Raw genomic sequence first — 20,411 nt, 5'->3', positions numbered from 1 at the left:
TTAGTTATAGGATTCTATATTTTAGTCCTAAACTTTGTTTATTTTACATTTCAATCCTTGAATTTTAAGATAAGAATGAAAAAATATCTTATCAAATGTGAGAAAAGAGAGAAAATGGTTAGTTGGCACCATCCCAATATAGAAAAGTCAATTTAGTGTCATTAGATTACCTTTGAAGAGATGAGTGTTAAACTTTTATCTTGCAAAAGAAAAAATATCAGAGATCATAAAATATTTTTTTATTTAATTTTGATTTTTTTATTGATTTAAGAGTTTTAAAGATTGAAAATTGGTTCATTTAGGTGCTTCACTGCTGGAAAATTGGTGAATATAAACAGAAACGCCGACAGATTTTTTCCGTCGGTATTTTGTGGTGATCTTTACCGACTAATTTTTTCATTGCTAACTTTATCGGTAAACACCAACGAAAATATATCGTTGGTATATACCGAGGGAATCGTAGTCGAAATAGAAGGAATAAAAAAAATCAAACAGTGTGATGGTATGTAAGTTTTTACAAACGCAGTTACCGATAGAATTGCAGTGGGATTCAAAAAGCCAAACCATACGGTGATGTGGCATTGGTATCGATAGAAAGGTCAATGGAGTCACCATCGAAATAATTTCATTGGTAATATTTAATATATGACCTGACACTCAACCTTCCTCTTCCCGTAAGGTTAGGGTGTTTTTTAAAGGTATTTTCAAGTAAAAAAAAAAGAATTAAAAAAAGATTTTTATGTCCAAAAACTCAGACTATGAGTTTTTGACCATTGGAAAAGTTTACCAATAGATGAAGTGTTGTTTGTCACAATAGATAATGGATCATCAATTTATTTTATTTTTTAAAAAATAAAATATGGTGGACAATATGTTAAACAACAAAAAAGAAGGTTAGACACGTAGAACTAGCCTTGCAAATCTATCTGTGCTTGGGCTTTCTCGTATCGGGTTTGGCACAAGGGTCCAACAATCTAGGTTTAAGCGTTTGGCCTTGTTTTGTTTTTTCTTGATTTTTTTCTTTAATTTTAATTAAAAATATTAATTTTAATTATAATTCAAATTATATTTAAGATATTATTCCTTTAAATATCATTCAATTTTGCCTTTCAATTTCATAGCATTTTTTTTATAATATTAGAAATCATTCATTAATTATTATGTATGAAATTAATATGCAAATGTTTTTTTTGAATTTGTGATAATGAGTATTCAATAAAGATAATATATATTAATCTTTTCCCCTTCAATTGCATATAAAATATCCAAATATGATTTTCAATCTTATTTATTTATTTGTAAAAAAGTTCTTTTCATATCATGATTAGTTTTTTAGTTTAAAAAATATGCTTATAAACTTATTTTTGTTAAAAACGAATTCATTAACAAGAATATGTAGTTTATATTGAAAACATATTTTTTTTTGCTTTTTTTAAAATATTAATGTTTTTCAAAAAACTTATTTTGATTACCTTTTCTTTTTATTAAAAGAAAATGCAACTAATAAAAAAAATATTTTGGTAAAACAATACATTAATAAGAGATGAGTAATTTGTTTAATAAAATATATATTTCTTAGAAAAAATTAAATCTTAGTCTTTTTGTATAAATATCTATTTTATTGCAAAAGAAACTCATAAAAACAAATTTCAAAAAGTACCCTCGCTCGGGTAAATAACTAGTTTAATCTATTTTTTATACATGATTTCTTCATAGATTTATTGTGTATATATATATATAGGATGATTCATAATAGGGCTAAGATTATAAAGTTATTGAGTTAAGTGAATGGTCTTCAAGTTAATCCATATATTATATTTGTTGTTCGAAATAAAATCATTTTATTTTTTTTATTTTAATCTAATCAAATTTAACTGACTTAATCAAATTATATATAATAACTCATGAAATTATTTAGATTTAATTAAGTCATTAATTATCAAAACTAATTTAAATTAAAACCGTATACAAGTCTAGTACCACATGAACAACAACTATCAATAATATTCAAATAGTCAAAGAGTTAGGTTCTTTTGTTTTTTAAGATTAGTTGGTAAGGGGAGATCTGACTTATTTAGTGTAAACGACACTGATAAATTTTATTAAATGTATTTAATTATCCATCATGCTTCCTCTTTCCCCTCGCCTATTTAAAAAAATAAAATAAAATTACATAAAGATGTAGACATGTAGGTTGATATTAATAATTGCCAATATATTTTCCTTAATCATGATGGCAATACATGACAAATTTTATACACAGAATAAAAAGATAATCCATCTTCATTGTATTCTCTACATAGATAATTAATATCTCTTATTTGGTCTTGTGGTACAATGCTAGTCTAATTATATTTTTTTTTAATATAATAAGAAATATACAGGTAAAAAACAATTATTTAATATTGTTATAAAAAAAATCTAGCAAGTTAATCTTAAAATCTATTAATTTCATATCTTATTTAATTCAAGTTTAAAATTAAAATTATATGAGAATCACCACTTAATTAATTTGATATATTCAAAAGCAGCTCAGCTTATAAAAAAATATCTCAATCTAATTTTTTTAATCTGAGTTTAAATTAAATAATCTAAAAGATGAAGAGAAAGAAAAAAAAAAGAGGTTCAGCTACCCAGTCGTTGTATGAATGGGTCTGTCCTTTATTTTATTTAATTTTTTGTGTTGATGTCCGTGCCAAATAAAAGCAAATGACAGAAACGGAGCTTTCTTCTGTATTTTATTTTTAAATGTTCCTGATTTCCACACGTGGGATCAAAGGACACCTTGATATAACTATAAAGGTACAATTTAAATCGTTAAGTTTTAAATTAATTTTTTAAAAATTATTATTTCAAGTTTTATAAATTATAAAATTATAAAAAATTTATATAATTATTAACTTTAAAATTTATAAAATTAATTGAAATATACATAAATTAATCTGAAGATACACATTAACTTAGAAAAAAAAAAAACACCTCGGATGCGGTGTCGATTGATGGCAGGAAGGAGCGGAGGCAAATTTTATTCGAGTCGCAGTCGTGATTAGATGTAGCACTAAAAAACAAGAATACAGAAGCATAGGCAAAATGCCAAATGCCACAGGACAAAATTTGACCTAGCATCGTAGTAAATTATGAGAACAAGCATACGGACATCGAATGTGGAAAATATGGGCACTTGCCCACAGTAAAAAAAAAAAATTCAAATCACAACATACAAGTATAAAATAATCATACTGAATATTTAATTTAAAATGAGTGTTGCGATATTACAGTCACACAAATTAATTACTCTAAATTAAAACACAAGACACAAGATAGTATAAAGCAAGTAAATAGTCGATTCCACAAGGAAAATTCAAGTCAGATTTTTATGTTATATGATATGCAACTGGAGGAGGTTGTGAAGTTATCTAGGTTAAAGTAAAAGAAAACAGAAAACTATCAAGCAAAATTAAATAAAATCAGAAAATAATCAAGAGAACAAACCTTGGTCACAAGTAAACGTCCACCAACAGAAATCAGAATTGATCATGGAAACGAAACATCAATTTATATTCTGAATATTTATCTCTTCTTAACATTGGTTAGTTAACGGATCCGCCGTATAACTAAACCTAGCCATCAAACAACCATAATGTCCACACTAGTAATTTAATGCACTAGTAATTTAATTCAATGGCACCCTTAAGAACTAGATAAGTTGATTAATTAAGAAAACATAACTGTCCGCAGTCTATGTTTAATTTGATTTAATGTTCTCCCTAAGATTAATAACATAGATTCGCCACAATTTTTAAACTTAGTTGCTTCACAAGTTCGTATACCACAACACCAGTTTTGATGTCAAACTTAACAATAGATTGTCTACAACAATAACTTAGAGTCCGTTCTAGCAATTAAAATAAACAATCATAGAAAAAATAAGTATAGAAGAACAAACATATTCATTATATAAACTAGAAAGAAAATGTAAAATAAATCTCACAGTTCTTGAAATCCGAAGGTTTCCGTGTCCTTGCAACCAAGAAAAAGAGTTTAGCCCTGCATGTTTATTGAAGAACTAATAAAAAAAAAAAGAAGGAATGCATGATTTCAGGTTTCTTAGAGGAAGGGGGTGTTTTTCTCTTTTTGGCTGGCTGCCCCCCTTCTCTTCTATCATTCTTTTTATATCCTAAGAAACCCTAATCTCTATTTTACAAAACAGTCCTCACTTAAATAGATAGTTTACATTTAAGTACTTCAATAATTATTTTCTTAAAAAATGAGAAATAGCCTTGCATGAAATCTTCAAGTTTTGACTTAGAGGAGTTAAATTGCTGAAATAAAAACTCGGATGTCGGTTTAGATGCTTTGGAACGTAATTTGGACTCGTTTCTTCACGAAACCTATTTACTAGCAGAATTCAGCTATCATCTTTGAAAAATCATATCTCACTCATATGACATCTTTTTTTTTTGCTGAAATTTGGAGCGTTGATAGGTAGTTGAGTCATGAATCCAAAACAATTGAGTTGGTATTAATTGGACTTCTGTAGCTCCAGATATTCAAGTTGGAATCATAGTTATTAAACCTGGCCTGGGGGTTGACCCGGCCAAGGGGCCGGGTCCCGGGTTTCATGGGTCAACTCGGGTCAACCCGGAAAAATTAAAAAAAAATTAAAGTTTTAATATTTTATATGAAAAAATTAAGAAAAAATCCATGTAAATATAGGCTATACATATTGTAAATAATGAAGTTTAAAAGAATATTTTAAAATGTTTTTTTTTATCTCACATTAAAAAGATATTATGTTAAGCTTTTAAATTGAAGTATTTAAACCAAAAACGTTTTTTATCCCACATTGAAAAAACATAACTTTTTTTTCTAGGAACATAGAGTATATATACTAATGGATTTCAAATCCTACATTGAAAAAACATAGTATTTTTTCAAGATAATTTTTTTCTTAGTAACATAGAGTATATATACTAATAGGTTTCAAATCCCACATTGAAAAAACATAGTTTTTTTTCAAGATAATTTTTTTCTTGGGAACATAGAGTATATATATTAATGGGTTTCATACCCCACATTGAAAAAACATAGTTTTTTTCTTGTGAACATAGAGTATATATAAGATAACTTTTTTCTTGTGAACATAGAGTATATATACTAATGGGTTTCAAATTCCACATTGAAAAAAGATAGCTTTTTTCTTGGAAACATAGAGTATATATACTAATGTTATCCCTTTAAGTTGAAGTATTTAAACCAAAAGGTTTTTTTATCCTACATTGAAAAAAAATAACTTTTTTCTTGGGAACATAGAGTATAATACTAATGGGTTTCAAATCTCACATTTTAAAAAAACAAATTGGGTCTCGCCGGGTCTCGCCTGGGTTGACTCACCAGGTCGACCAGGTCGTTGCATCGGCTGGTCTTTTGACAAACCCGGACTGGTCCAGCCCCCGAGTCAACCCGCCGGGCCGATCCGGGTTTAATAACTATGGTCGGAATGGCCAAAGGTCAACACTGGCAGATTGCAATATTTGACTTTGAAGGTTGCGATTTCCATGCTCTTTCTTATTTTATTTTCTTGCCTTCGATGTCCAGAAAGGTATTGATGAAATTTTATAAGGAGCATTTTGACACATTGCTCTATATTGACTCATTAATGACATTTTCATAAATAAGCTTGGAAAACTAGAAATTCAGCTTCTTCTTCTCCTTTAAAGTGTCAACCAGTGCTAAAAATAATTAGAGGAGGAAAAAATTGAGAGTTTTCTCGCTAAAACCATGGAAAGAAACTAAGATTTAAGGCAAAATAGATGAGAGAGTGAGTATTGAACACATCTAACTCAAGAATTAAAGAGAAAATCAAGTGAGGGGAATGAAGTAGAGAGAGCAAACTCATTGTTTAAGTAAATATTAAGAAGACTAGGAAACTTTGATTGGTTAACATTCAAAGTTCATATCATTATTGAGTAAGACATTATAAACTCGATTGTACAAGTTTAAGTAAATATTAACAAAATTAATGCAAAATTCTTAAATTTTGAATTAGATTCCTTAAATGTTAAATTGGAAAAAAGTGAAATTGTTAAAATATGATGTTCTTGGTATGAAATAAGATGTAAATGTTAGTTTAATATGCCTTGCAACCAATCAATCGATTACAAGTGACATTATTATATTCATGTAAATACATATTTATTATCAATAAAAGCTTAATTTATCTTTAATATTTATATAATATTAGATTAATAAATTTAATATTTGATTTATGAATATAGAGTAAAGATAAAGTCTATGAAACAAAAATGTTTTGCAAAGAAAATTATAAAGTTATTATAATTATGAGATTTGTATTACATTAAAGCATTGTTTCTAAACTGTTGGTTGATTCTCTTTTATTGGACATTTATTAGAGTCGTAAAGATTGATTCATATTATGTTCTTTATTTTATGAGAATCATTTGTTCTCATAATATGAGAAACAAGAGATATTTATAACTAATATGTAGGTGTTTGTCACAAAGCATGTACATTGAACTGACCTGCATCAGAATTTCATATGGAGAGATCAACTATGTATATGGAAATGCTCATATGACGATTGTGTAAGTGATCCTTAGACTTGAGATCACTAAGTTATCTTATATAGAGAATGTTATGCTTTAATCTTGTTACATGTTATCTTAATCCAGGTAACGAAGGGACAAACATTGGGTATAACATGAACTATATAAAGGTATTTGAGTAATCAAGAAAGGATTCATCACCCTAGGTGGATTAGAAAAAATATTTCATCTGTTCTCAAATAGTTTGACTGAGAAATCATTGGCTAAGGTAGAATGAAATTTGAAAAGAGTTTCAAATCTTATTCAAATGATCAATAACTATTATGTAGAAAACAAACATGATTTAACATAAAAGACATGCTTCATGCTTTAATGTTAAATCGAAATATTATTGATAAAAGGATATTAATTACAATGATAAATTGGTCACTGAAAGTTAAGCCAAACCACTAATGACTTTTCTAATATTTGAGGGATCATGACACGTTACTAGACGATACACTTGATCTTCAAATATAAATTAATCAATTATTGAATTATAATAAATTAAATTATTGAATTTATTTAATTATATTTAATTAAAATTAAGATTTATATTTGGGTCAACATATTAGAAACCTAATGGGTCTCACACATTAAGAACCATTAGTCACAAATTAAACTAGAATGATTCAATTAAGTATGATTTGATTAAAATATATTTTATAAATTAAGGATTAGAATATAATTAATACATGGATTATATTTCTAGACCTAAAAAAATCAAGTAAAGACTTGATTGAGTTAATTTATAAAATTATTCTGAATTAATTTATGAATATTATTTAAGGGGAAAATTGATTTATTTTCTTCTAATTTATAGAGTGTTTTTAGATTTTCCTATAAATAATAAGTTACACCTTTTATTTTTTTGTGGTTGTTTATTATACAGAAAAACTACGTAAGTCACAGAATAGAGAGCTAACACTCTAGGCATAATAATCCCTCTCTTCTAAATAAGAATTTAAGAGATTTCTGACTGGTGGTTCATGTGAATTATCATTGAAAGCCAGATAATTAGATGACTTATGGTTTACGATAACTTAACCTTTAAAGAATCATACAAAGCCGAAGAAGATCAAATCTTCAAGTAATAAATCTCTAAACAACTCTAGATTTGTCTAACAGGATTGTAGGGAGTCCTCAAAAATTTTATTTTACTATTTTTGTTGTATGTATGATATTTGAGAATCCAATAGTGGTAGTGAAGCCATCATTAAACAATTAGGGTTGTTGTTTACATGTTCAAATTGTTATTGGTGTTAATTTTGCATTAATTTTATGTGCAATTTCGTTTTCCAAAAGTAATTTTTCTCTCATGAATTGAAGCATGCAATAATTTTATTTTGTATATTAATATGTTTTTATGCATGATGGATGATAATGGACATTAAAGATCAATGCAATTATGTTTTTATGGTTAAATGATTGTATTATTAAATAAGGCCTACGTGTTTTGCCTTTTCTATATTTTTCTTCTGGGTTGTAATTCTTTCTTATCTAATTCCCATCAAATGGAATTTGAGGTTTCTTAATTAATTATATGTTATGTGATTTAGAAATGTAAGAATTTAGATAAGAAATTATTATGTAATCTAAGACAAAGAAAGAAATGGCGATGAAGGCTACAACCAAGATGTTTTCAATGGACTTATAAAGACTTACTACAACTACCTAGGATTTGACCATCTAATTCCCTTCAATGGTTTGAGGAAATTAATCATCCAATTAGAATGACATGTTAGAGGTGTATGTTTATATATAAATTATTATATATGAAATGTATAGCTGTGATTTCATGTTATGTATATGACCTAATTAATTGATAATAAATCCCTCATTTATATATTAAGTACATGTTAAGAACATGAATAGTTGCTTTCCAATTTCATATGTATAAAACCAAAGTTTTATTCATAGATAACTTGTTGAGTCACTCAAGGTTATCATTAATTGAATATGTTTAATCCTATAAAATTAGGTTCTACTTAACTAACCTATATGATTTAAATGAATCACTCGTGATCATATAAGGTTAAAGGCATGGGTTAGGCGAAACATATAAGATATGTTTAGATAAAGAGTGACCTAACTGATCTAGGAGTCTCATAGAAATGTGATTGATAAATTATGTTATCTATTTAATTTAATTTATTTTCATTATTAAGTCACTCAAGGTCGGATAAATTGAATGAGATCCTAGCCCACTAGAAAAATGTAAGAATTGTTCTCAAGCAGGAAAATAGGTTGTATGCTTTACAAAATCCAATCCTAAATGCCCCTTCTAAAATGAGGAAGAAGAAGTTATGAATGAACATCAACGTCATATTGAAGAAAATAAACAGGTTGTATGTGTAATGTTAGCTAGTATGTCACCTGAACTTCAAAGGCAACATGAGAATATGAATGTCTATATTATGATTATGCATCTCAAAGAATTGTTTAATGATGCCAATAGGAATGAGAGGTATAAGACCTCTAAGGAATTGTTTCGTTGTAAGATGAAAGGGGGTTCTTTAGTGAACACCTATGTTTTGAGAAATTAGATCAATTGGGTTTTGTCATGGACCAAAAGTTAAGTGTTGACTTGGTTTTGCAATCATTACCCCAAAGCTGTTCGTAATTTATTATGAACTATCACATGAACAAGTTGTTTAGTACATTGCTAGAATTGCTTAATATGCAAAAAACTACTGAAGGGACCTTTAAGAAGGAAAAAGACCTAATTCTTCTAGTTTAGTTTTCTAGAATATCTAAGAACAAGGATAAGAAGAATAAAAACATTGTCTCTAAAGCAAACAAACCTACTAGAGGCATCAAGAAAGACAAGGGCACTTGTCATCATTTTGATATGGAATGATATTGAAGGAGGAATTGTAAGGAATACCTTACAAGCGTGAAAGCAAAGAAGTTTCATGATGCTTCTACTCCAGGTATTGATACAAATCAAGTCATCTCTGAATTTAGCCTTAAAATATCTGCTGACCAGTTTTACGAGATCAGATATATTTCTTAAATCGTACATCGAACGAGCTGAAATTTTACAAGGATATATTATATACATGGAAATATAGTTTGGTAAATGTTTCGGCAAAATAGAGTTCAAGAACATATTATTGCATAGTGTCAAAATTACTAGACAAATCTTGTCAAATCTATCATTCTAGACATTTCTGTACTATTTGGGACATATCTGGAGTTATAGGTGGAATTGGTTTATGATTCAAGTTGGTATGGAAACTAGACATCTAAATATTTCCAACCATATATAGTAGGCCCATCAATTCAGACATACGGGAGAGAATGACGTGTTTGAAGTCAGGAATGAAAATCTGCCAAAAATTTGTAAGAATTAGAGATTCAGGCTGTATAGAGGAATTTTGGAATCAAGACTTTGTTTTTATTATCCTTATTTATTTATTTGTGAAAAAATATTTTTAATTTGGATTTGTTTTGGCCAATTAAACATTCTTTAGAGATTTATTTTATTATTGGACTTCGTTAGTTGATTATTAGTTTATTCTATTAGGGTTAGTTAGAGGATACTATATTATATTCTTTTAGCTGCAAATTTATGCAGCAAGTTAGATAATAAACGTGAGTTTTTCTTTTATTTGTTTGTGGCAAAACAATCTTTCTTTGCAGAGACAAAGATCGTACACTAACTTATCGAAGATTAACTAGCATCATGACGTTATTCACATACTTAAGGTTCTTAGATACAAAGTTATATCTAGGTCCAAGTCTTTTTCCAATACCTTTGGTTCGTAAGTACAGGGTTACCTATGAGTCAAAGTTCTATCAAACCTGATTTTTGGCTTTCCAGGTCGTTATCTACTTCGTTGGGGGTTGTTTGAATACGTGATCAAGAGATTCACATCAGTTGCTATCGAGCTAGGCTCCAAAAATTAGGTTATATCCTTTATTTTCTTCTTGTTAGTTTCGACTTCCTTAACTTTAGGTTTTTTTTATTCAGTTTTTTATTATTTTGTGTCTAAAGCTTTGTAGTTTGCATCTAGGTTTTCTTAAAAAAAAAGAGGTTTAATTTTATTTTGTTATTGTCTTAGAATACATCATTAGCATAAAGAGTAAAAAAAAGAAAGAAAAAAATATCCAAAAGTCACTTTTGTCCAATTTGCCACAAAACACAAACAAGGAAGAATTTAGACCAAACCAATTCATAAAATTCTCAAATCTTAAATAATGGTTCTAGGAGTACTAATTGTACCCCATATAAAATTTGAGCTTATTTGGAGATCATTTTCTATAGTAACCAAGGTTAGGGTTAAAACTTGTCGTAATAGGTCAGATTCATATCGAAAGGGAATCTCAGGTAAAAAAATTCAGAAAATTATCTAATTTTATATATTGGGTTTCAAGGTTCTAATTACACCTTGTATAAAATTTGAGGTCATTTGGAGATCTTTTCCTATAAGAACTAAATTCAGGATTGGAACTTGTCGTCACGAGTCTAATTCGCATCAGTAATTCATATTTTTTTATACTGTTGTTATTTTTCAATTATGAAAATATAATAACATCATAATTGATATATTTAGGTGCCATCTGAATATTTTTTTATATAACCTTTGCATCTTTTTTCCTTCGCATCTTCAAAAATACCCATTTTACGTACAAATTCGTTTGTTAAACGCGAAATTATAAACATAGTTTCGTCTTTGCTTATTTTCATATCTTTCTTGCTTCTTGAGATATATTAACATATTTGGATACACTACTATGAATGTTATATTTGGTGTTGATTTTAGTTTCGCAAGTGTCGAAGAAAGGTGAGATGAGAGGAAAAAGACGTAGTGAATATATTTGAGTGAAAAGACTTTATTTGAGTGAAATACAAGGGGAGTGTAAACATATGAGGGAGTAGGAGATGAATGTATATTTATTATCAACTAACCAATTTTCAAATTCAAAGATGTCGAAGGTAAGCAACAATATGGCAACAAAGAGAAGAGACAATGAAATTGAAATACAGTTACGCATTATAAATCAATGAATGGATCAAATGACCAATGAATTTGGAGATAGGTTGGATGGTTGAAGAGGCAACGTGTTAATGAGCATGGTAGAGTTTAAATTAGATCTAAGCGAAGAGAATTTAATGTTATGAGGGCTGTTAGACGAGTTAACATTAATGTGGATAAGATTATGGTTGATAATGCAGACATAAGTGATGTTGATTTTGAAGATGTGTCTGTGGGATATAGGGAACATTTTGTACAGTAACAGAATTTTCAGTTTGAAGGGGAAACATATGATGATAATTTTGGTCAGAGGGGTAGTTATAGGTATCAGGACTATAATGTCGAGTTAGATGGAGATTTGAGTATAATTAAGCTAAAAATATTGGCTTTTCAAGGGAAGAATGATCCTAAAGTATATTTAGAATGAGAGAAGAAGGTAGAGTTGATTTTTTAGTGTCACAACTATCCAAAACCCAAGAAAATCAAGCTTGCTGTGATTGGTTTTACTAAATATGATGTGGTGGGATCAATTAATGACAAATCACATGAGAAATTATGTAAGGCAAATCGATACATGGGATGAGATGAAATCCCTTATGAAGAGGAGATTTATGCCTAACCACCTTTATAGAGAATTGTATCAAAGGTTGCAAAGTTTGAGTCACAATACAAAGAGTGTTGATGAGTACTTTAAAGAGATTGAACTTGCTATGATTCGATCTAATGTTAAGGATGATAGAGAGGCTACTATGGTTAGATTCATGAATAGTTTTAATCATGATGTAGCTCATATTGTGAAGTTGCATCATTATGTGGAGTTAGAGGAGATGGTGCGTATAATTGTGAAGGTGGAGAAACAACTTCAACAAAAAGGTACCATTTAGCAAAGCCAACCATTAAGCCTTTTGAAACCTTAAAAACCCAATTAGAAGGCTAACACTGGGGGTGGTCCATCACAACATAATGAAGAGGGCAAGGGCGAATACCCTAAAGAGAAGAAAGACACGTCGATCATTATTAAAGGTAACAATGTTACTCCTACTTCTCGCAACTATGACATTAAATGCTTTTGTTGTTTGGGTTTTGGTTATGTTGCTTCACAATGTTCAATCAAAAGAGTCATGATTATAAAAGCTAATAATGAGGTTGAGACCAATGGGGTGGATAAATAAGAGAAGATGCCACCATTAGAGGAAGTTGATGATGTTTGTGTTAAGTATCTAATTGAGGGAGAGACATTTATGGTGAGGAGACTGCTGAATATGTATGTCAATATGGATGATTTGAAAGTTTAGAAGGAGAACATATTCTGCATGAGATGACATATTCATAATAAGGTATGTAGCTTAATTATAGATAATGGTAGTTGCACTAATGTAGCTAGTACTGAATTGGTGAAAAAGTTAAACATGTATACTACCAAATATCTCATATCTTATAAGTTATAGTGGTTCAATGATGGTGGTAAAGTAAAAGTGAATAATCAGGTTTTGGTTGTTTCTTCTATTGGTAAATATTGTGATGAGGTGTTATGTGATGTTATGTCAATGCAAGCTAGTCACTTGTTGCTTGGTAAACCATACCAATGTATGATAGAGTGACAAATAAATATTCCTTTGAGATGAATGAAAGACCTATAACTCTTGCATCTTTAATACCTAAGCAAATATATGAGGAGCAACTAAAATTAAAGAAGGAGAAGATGATTCAAAGGAGAGCTTGTATATCAGGGGGACCTTCTTTGCTAACAAGGTTCTTCTTAATTTTGATGACGATGTTATTCTTTGGCTTGAACTGATTTTTTAGCCTTAGAAGATATTTTCCATGATACAAATTCGAGGTCAAAAATTTTTTGAAGAAGGGGAGGATGATACGAACCAAGTCAGGTTCGAATTTGGCCTTAAAATATTTGCTGACCAGTTTTGCGAGATCAAACATATCTCTCAAAATATACATCAGAACAAGCTAACATTTTATATAGAGATAGACACATGAAACTATATTTTGGTAAATGTTTAGGAAAAATGGAGTTCGGGAACATATTATTGCAAAGGGTCAAAGTTACTAGACAATTCTTGTCAAATCTGTCAAATTAGCTAAACCTTTATATATTGTTTAGGACATATCTTGAGCTACAAGTTGAATTTGTTTGCGATTCAAGTTGGTATGAAAACTAGACATCTCAATACTTTCAACCATTTATGGTAGGCCCATTAATTCATACATACAAGAGAGAACGACGTGTTTGAAGTCAGAAATGAAAATTTGCCATGAATGTAAAAAAAATTAGAGATTCGGACTACATGGAGGAATTTTGGCATGAAAAATTTGTTTTTATTATCCTATTTTATTTATGTATTTAATGTTGAATAATTATTTTTAATTTGGGTTTGTTTTGGTCCATTAGACATTGTTTAGGAGTTTATTTTATTATTAGACTCATGTTAGTTGATAATTAGTTTAGGCCTATTAGCTTGCAACCCAAAATGGATCCATTAGGGTTAGTTAGATGAGACTATACTATATTTCTTTAACTGAGATTTCAGCAGCAGGTTGGAGAAGAAACGCGAGTTTTCATTTTGTTTGTTTATGACAAAAATAACCTTTCTTTGCAGGAACAAAGATCTTATACTAACTTATCGAAGATTAATTGGCTTTGCGGCATCATTTGTATACTTAGGGTTCTTAGATACAAGGTTATCTCTGGGTCCAAGTTTTTTTCCAATACCTTTGGTTCTTAGATACAAGATTACCTCTAGGTCAAGATTCTATCAAACCTGATTTTTAGTTTTCTAGGTTGTTATCTATTTCGTTGGGGGTTGGTTGATCATGTGATCAAGAGGTCCGCATGAGGTATGTTTATAATTTAAAACTATCTTACTACTTTGCATTGTAGTTCTTGGGTATTGAATACCGAATGTGGTTTTTACATTAGCAATTACATCTAGAAACTAAAAAAAAAAAGTTGAAGATTAGTCGAAGATAAAATAAACCTACTACTTAATAATGAAGCAAGGGTTGTTGCTGTTGCCGTAAGAACTAGTTAGGTATTAGTTATAGGAATTAGTTATTTTCTTTTCTTTTGTCTAAGAGGCTAGTTGTAAGAATTAGTTAATTTGTTTTGCCTTGATTCGTATCCATGTGTCAATCTTTTATTATAAAGGCTCATTATTTTTCATATCATTTATTTTAATTTAATTTAATTTAATTTAATTTTTTATATATATAAATAAAATAAGAATGACATATGAAAAATTTTGATCATAATATTTTTGTTTTTATTTCTAGAATGTGGTTTGACATATTGCCTGTGGGCAAATACAAATCCAAGATTTTACTATTAAAATAATATGAAGTATAAAGCCAATAAGAATAATACGTAACACGGGTGTCTATATGTATGCATTTAAGTTAACAAATATTGAAATCGTTTTTGTTTGATTTTGATTGTCTTAGCTAGAAGATTCCTTTAATTTTCAACAAACTTCATGCTCCAATCTGGACTTCCTCCGGTGTTTTATTTGGTCTATTATTGGCTTCTTCTTTTTTTAGAAAAAAAAAAACTTTTCTTTATACTAAAATATATTTGTATCATGAATTGATAAAACATTTATTTTTTTTAAATAAAAGGCACTAAGATTTAATTTTTAGATTAAGCAATTTATTTATTTTAAAATCAATAGTTGACTTGTCAAGATTTATTTGATTAGTCACCCAAGCTTTGTGTACATTAATTAATTAGGTCAGCGACTCATTAATTAAGTTAATTCTCGAATTAAGCTTCGAGTCACCAGGCTTTTATGTCGCGAAAGCATAGCACACTCACTCGTTACAATAAACTAGATTATTTGTGAATTGCATATAATTCCAAATCAAAATTTGCTTTCACTGAGGAAAATATGTATGGAAACTTGGGGAGAGCTTATATCTTGAATTTATTTTTTATTTATTAATCATGTATTCGAATTTTTTCAGAATTAATAAAGCTTACAGGATTATTAAATTTAAAATATATAGGATTAATCAAGTTATATGTAAATTAATCCAAATATCTATATTAATAATAATAATAAAAAAAAGCATGAAACATAATCGGGTATATATATCTACTTGTTAGAAGTGCCTTATTATCTCCAAGAGAGAGGTGTAAGTACCCAATATCACGACAGCAACACCAAGTAGCACTACAGTCCATAAGACCACCATCTCAAATCCAAATCGCTGATAAGTTCCAGAAATCTTCATGTAACATAAGGATGGAAGTATAATAGAAGCTGTCATACTTAAAAATGCTCCGACCAGCGACATGAGATCACCAAAGAAAGGGAGAGAGAGGGCTACAATGACATTGCTGATCACCAAAGCCGTACCGATGAAGAGGCTAAATGGCCTTTTCTTGCCGTTCATTGGAAGCCAACTTTTGGTAGCATTTACAATTGGAATGATCATCAGGGCGTACTTTGTTATGGGACTGACCAGTGTGGTGTATATTGTCAGTTTTGAGCTTAGCTTTTCGGTTGGAAGGTTTAAGGTTATCTGCGACTGAACGCTTGGTCCAAACATTAGGTAACCCATAACTGCCATTGATGCGTAGCTCAAGGAGCATAAAATAAAGCACAGAATCATGACCTGCAATTAAAGCAGCACTAGACGTTAACGTCAATGAACCTCATTAATCATGTAAAATCGTAAACATAGAAGCCAGTTTTATGAGGAAGTAGAATATTACAGAAATCAGTCATGATGGTTGCTTACGTTAGAGAACTGATGCTTGTTTTTCATAGAAGTGTAAAGGGTGGGGAAGACTGGATGTGCACAGTAACAGAAGGCATACAAGCTTACTGCAGTAGGGATTCCATGCCAATTCACTAACGTTCCCTTTTCCTTAAATCCAACCCCATCAAATGCACCAGTCCAAAAAATTGAGATGAGAACGATAGCTGAAGCTATAACCCCACTGGCAGAGATATAAGATAGAATGCTCATGTCATCCAACCAAACCGTAGGCAAAATGATAAGGGCCACAATTATAACAGAACTTTGTCTGCCACCTATTTCAAACCCTGCGACTTCAATCCCCATGTTAGGAAATAAATTTTGTAAATTATCCCCTTCAAGAATCAGGAATCCTGTTGAAACTAAATACAGTTCTGTGTACATGAGAACTGAAACCAAAATTCTTCCCTTCTTACCAAAAGCACGCTCGCCTATATCAGGATAAGTTCTGATATTTGAATCCAAATCCATACATCTTTGGATCAACAAGCCGGTGTAAAAGGCTGCAGTGGAGATGACACAGAGAAGGATCAGGCTCAACCATCCTCCTGATGATAGTGCATAGGGAATTGAAAGGATTCCAACTCCTGAAAAATCAAACCGAGAATAAAATTGGTTAGAGTTTGAAGACTACAACGGATGCAGCGTATATGTTGAAGAGTAGAACCTGACAAAGCATTGAGTCCGTGGAAAACAGTCTTGAAGGTAGATGTGGAGCCTGAACTTGTAAAACTGTAATTTGATTCCACATCTCTCAGTTTGCATCCTAGCCTGTGTTGCTCCTTGTCAACAAGGAGAGGCACGGTCAACGATAATTCATCATGAGGCATGGTGTCCATGATATTGCAGACAGATGAAAGAGAGAGAAAGCAAAATCAGCTGAAGGTTAGAATCTGCAACTTGAAAGAATTTTTTCTTTTCCTTTCTTTTAGAGAAGTTCAGCTACCAGCAGGTGTTACTCAATGTAAAGTTATACCTCCCAAGAAATAAATATTTTCTCTTTGCAAGTCTCAATGGCTTCTAACTTACAAGGCCGCTATTACATATATATATATATACACGCATTTTATAGTGTCATTTCCTAACAGTAATTCAAAAGTATTTTAAATGTGTCTATAATGAAATGAAATCCTTCAAACACATGAAACACGTCCCCTGTATAGTCCTGATCGAAGAACTGCAACCTGTGGAGATTCAGTGTGACCTTTCTTGTCGGTGTGCTCTGAATAAGACTTTCTGACAGAAATTTCTTCATAATGGATTTTACTGCTAACTCCCCACTTTTGGCGTGATTTTTCATCGCGGGTTAGAATAATTATCTAATGTTAATGTCAAGCAAACACACCATACTGAAAAATCAATCTGAAACTTTGCAAACAAAGCAGAAACGTAAACCAGATAAATTTTCACATATTTTCGTACGCAAAAGTCCTGTCAACAGTAGTTTGTTGTTACTATACTAACACCTACTCATAAACCCATGATTAGAAAGTCATGTTTTCTGAAAGATAATAATTAAAATATAGGACTATACAGTCTATAATCTCTTAGCAGATTAATGAGCATTCATTGATTTCATGTTGCAAATGTTTTCCCAGTACTCGCGGCTACGGGGTGTTTGGAATTCTAGTTTACTTTTTAAAATAGTTTTTTATATTAAAATATATTAAAACATAATCTCTATATCACATCATCTCCATAGAGATGAGAGGGGACCATACTTCTAATAGCATTAAATTTGGTTGGTCTTAAATCCCTTCCTCAAGTTGTCGGAATATAACAGGTAAATATATCCTTAGCTTCGGCCTGCTATAGGGGAGGTGGGGATCCCTCTAAATATATGAGGTGGTAATGGAAGTAATGGGTTCAACCCATCTTTATACCCTTTTCTTTCAAAAAAAAAAAAATCATTGCCTTGAATTTAAGGTGTTTAGATAATTTCCAAGTAGCTGACTTAGTACCTTACCAGAATTTAGGCAATTGTTCAGCATGGTGTGTGTGGCTGACTGGTCAATAATATAATCACCAAGCTTCAAGAATAGGTGAGGTCCAAGATTAGCCAACTAAAGCTAACAGTGATTATATTACCAGCAAGCTCGGTCTCTTGTACTACGATGTTTCACAATCCTCATTAATTAAGGTTTTTTTTTTTTGTGTGTGAATAATCATATGTTCATGTGCTTAAGAAATAGATAATTGATGGTAAAAGATGTAATAACACCAGTATAAGAATTTTTTTGATGGAGTTTGGGAATACTCATATCATAAAATTAGTTATTTTTTAAGGGATTGCAATAAATAAAAGAATATACTTTAAATTCTAAGAACAAAAGTATTTGTTTTTGTTTTGGTATGCTAAATGCTCTAAGATTTAAAAATATGAATACTTAAATAATAGAAATTATAAACTCTATACCTGGATGATTCAGGTAACATTTATAATCCTTGAACCTTGTCGTTTTGATAAAGTGAGGGGGTTAGAGAGTCATTTTTTCTTGATAATATTAATAACGGATAAATATCTCTTACACAATATTAAAAGAGAGACAGGTATCCCTTACAAAATATTAATGACGATGAAAATATATATAGTAATCTCTTAGAAAAAATTTATACACATAGGATGTAGGGAAATAAATATCTTTGACATTAATATTTTGTGTTAAAAGTCATAAAAATAAATAAAAGAGTATTATGAGCATGGTTTAAGCTCTTAACCATGCCTAGGGATGTTAGGTTTTGAAGCGAGTTAGACCTATATTGTGTGAAACAATAAGAAATAACAGAGAGATAACAATAAGAAAACAGAGAAGTACAATAGAAGATAAGAACGGAATGAGATGATTTTATTGAGCTGGACTGATATGCTTTATATAGGCAGATCAGTTACGTAAAAATAGAAACTAACAGTTGCTTCCATTATTCTAGCCACAGAATACTAACAACTTCCTATAATTAGCAAAACAATAATTGAAACTAACGAACTGCAAAAGAATAGGACAACTTTGCTGACTTGGTCAGTTTATTTTAACAAGTCTGGTGTTGATATTTTAACATCCCCTCTCAACACTAGCATCTTCTCTGTTAATCATCCCGAGCTGTCGACAGAAATCTTCAGACTTATTACTGCTCAAACTTTTTGTAAACAAATCTGCAACTTGATCCTTTGTGTTAACATGCTTGAGCTCAATTTCTTTTTGTAAGACCTTCTCCCTGATAAAGTGATAGTGCACTTCTACGTGCTTGGTCCTTGCATGGAAGACTGGATTTTCAGCCAAACGTATGGCTGATTGGTTGTCACAGTATAGTGTGACTGCTACTTTTGTTGACTGACGTAAATCTTTTAGCAACCGTATGAGCCAAGTACTCTCTTGTGCTGCCATTGCTGTGGCTCGATATTCTGCTTCCGTTGTTGATAAAGACACCGTTGGTTGTCTCTTGCTGCACCAAGCAACTGCTCCCCATCCAAGCATAAAAACATAGCCAGTAGTTGAACGTCTAGTGTCATGATCACCCGCATAATCAGCATCACAAAATCCAACAAGTCTGCAATCTTCCTTTTTCGTGTACAGAATGCCTTCATTGAGTGTCCCCTTCACATATCTTAATACTCGACGAACTGTTTCCAAATGTGGCTTCTTTGGATTTTGCATGTATTGACTCAACACACCAACTGCGTGAGAAATATCTGGTCTACTTAAAGTTAAGTAGATCAAACTACCTACCAATTGCCGATACATTGTTGCATCTTCTAAATCCTTTCCTTCGAGAGCACAAACCTTTGCATGTAGTTCCATCGGAGTTGAAACTGGTTTACAATTAGACATTCCAAACTTTGTCAAGAGCTCCCTGCAATATTTCTTCTGATGAAGAACCAGCCCTTCATGAGTATAATCAACCTCTAGGCCAAGAAAATGCTTGAGCTGGCCGAGTTCTTTCATTTGGAACCGTATGGACAAATTCTCTTTTGTTAAGAGAATTTCTTCTTCATAATCTCCTGTTACAATTAAATCATCCACATACACTAACACAATAGCTATTTTTGTGT

General features: G+C 30.6%; 1 protein-coding gene across 2 annotated transcripts; it reads right to left on the bottom strand.

Moving 5' to 3' along the window:
* Window positions 1-15,509: 15,509 nt before the first annotated feature.
* LOC7482477 (amino acid transporter AVT1I) lies at window positions 15,510-17,555 on the bottom strand. Of its 2 annotated transcripts, XM_024588917.2 has the most exons (4): window positions 17,340-17,554; window positions 17,031-17,216; window positions 16,343-16,950; window positions 15,510-16,216 (listed from the first exon to the last, which is right to left on the bottom strand). In XM_024588917.2, the coding sequence occupies exons 2-4, from the start codon at window positions 17,200-17,202 to the stop codon at window positions 15,701-15,703; spliced, it is 1,296 nt and encodes a 431-aa protein (XP_024444685.1). In that variant the 5' UTR covers window positions 17,203-17,216; window positions 17,340-17,554; the 3' UTR covers window positions 15,510-15,700. The 2 variants fall into 2 exon arrangements, with proteins under 2 accessions (XP_024444685.1, XP_002323861.3); XM_002323825.4 differs by having other exon boundaries at window positions 17,031-17,555.
* Between the last annotated feature and the right edge of the window lie 2,856 nt (window positions 17,556-20,411).

This window comes from Populus trichocarpa, chromosome 17 (assembly GCF_000002775.5).
Source record: "Populus trichocarpa isolate Nisqually-1 chromosome 17, P.trichocarpa_v4.1, whole genome shotgun sequence".
Lineage (NCBI taxonomy): Eukaryota > Viridiplantae > Streptophyta > Magnoliopsida > Malpighiales > Salicaceae > Populus > Populus trichocarpa.
This window is presented reverse-complemented; position numbering and strand designations above follow the sequence as displayed.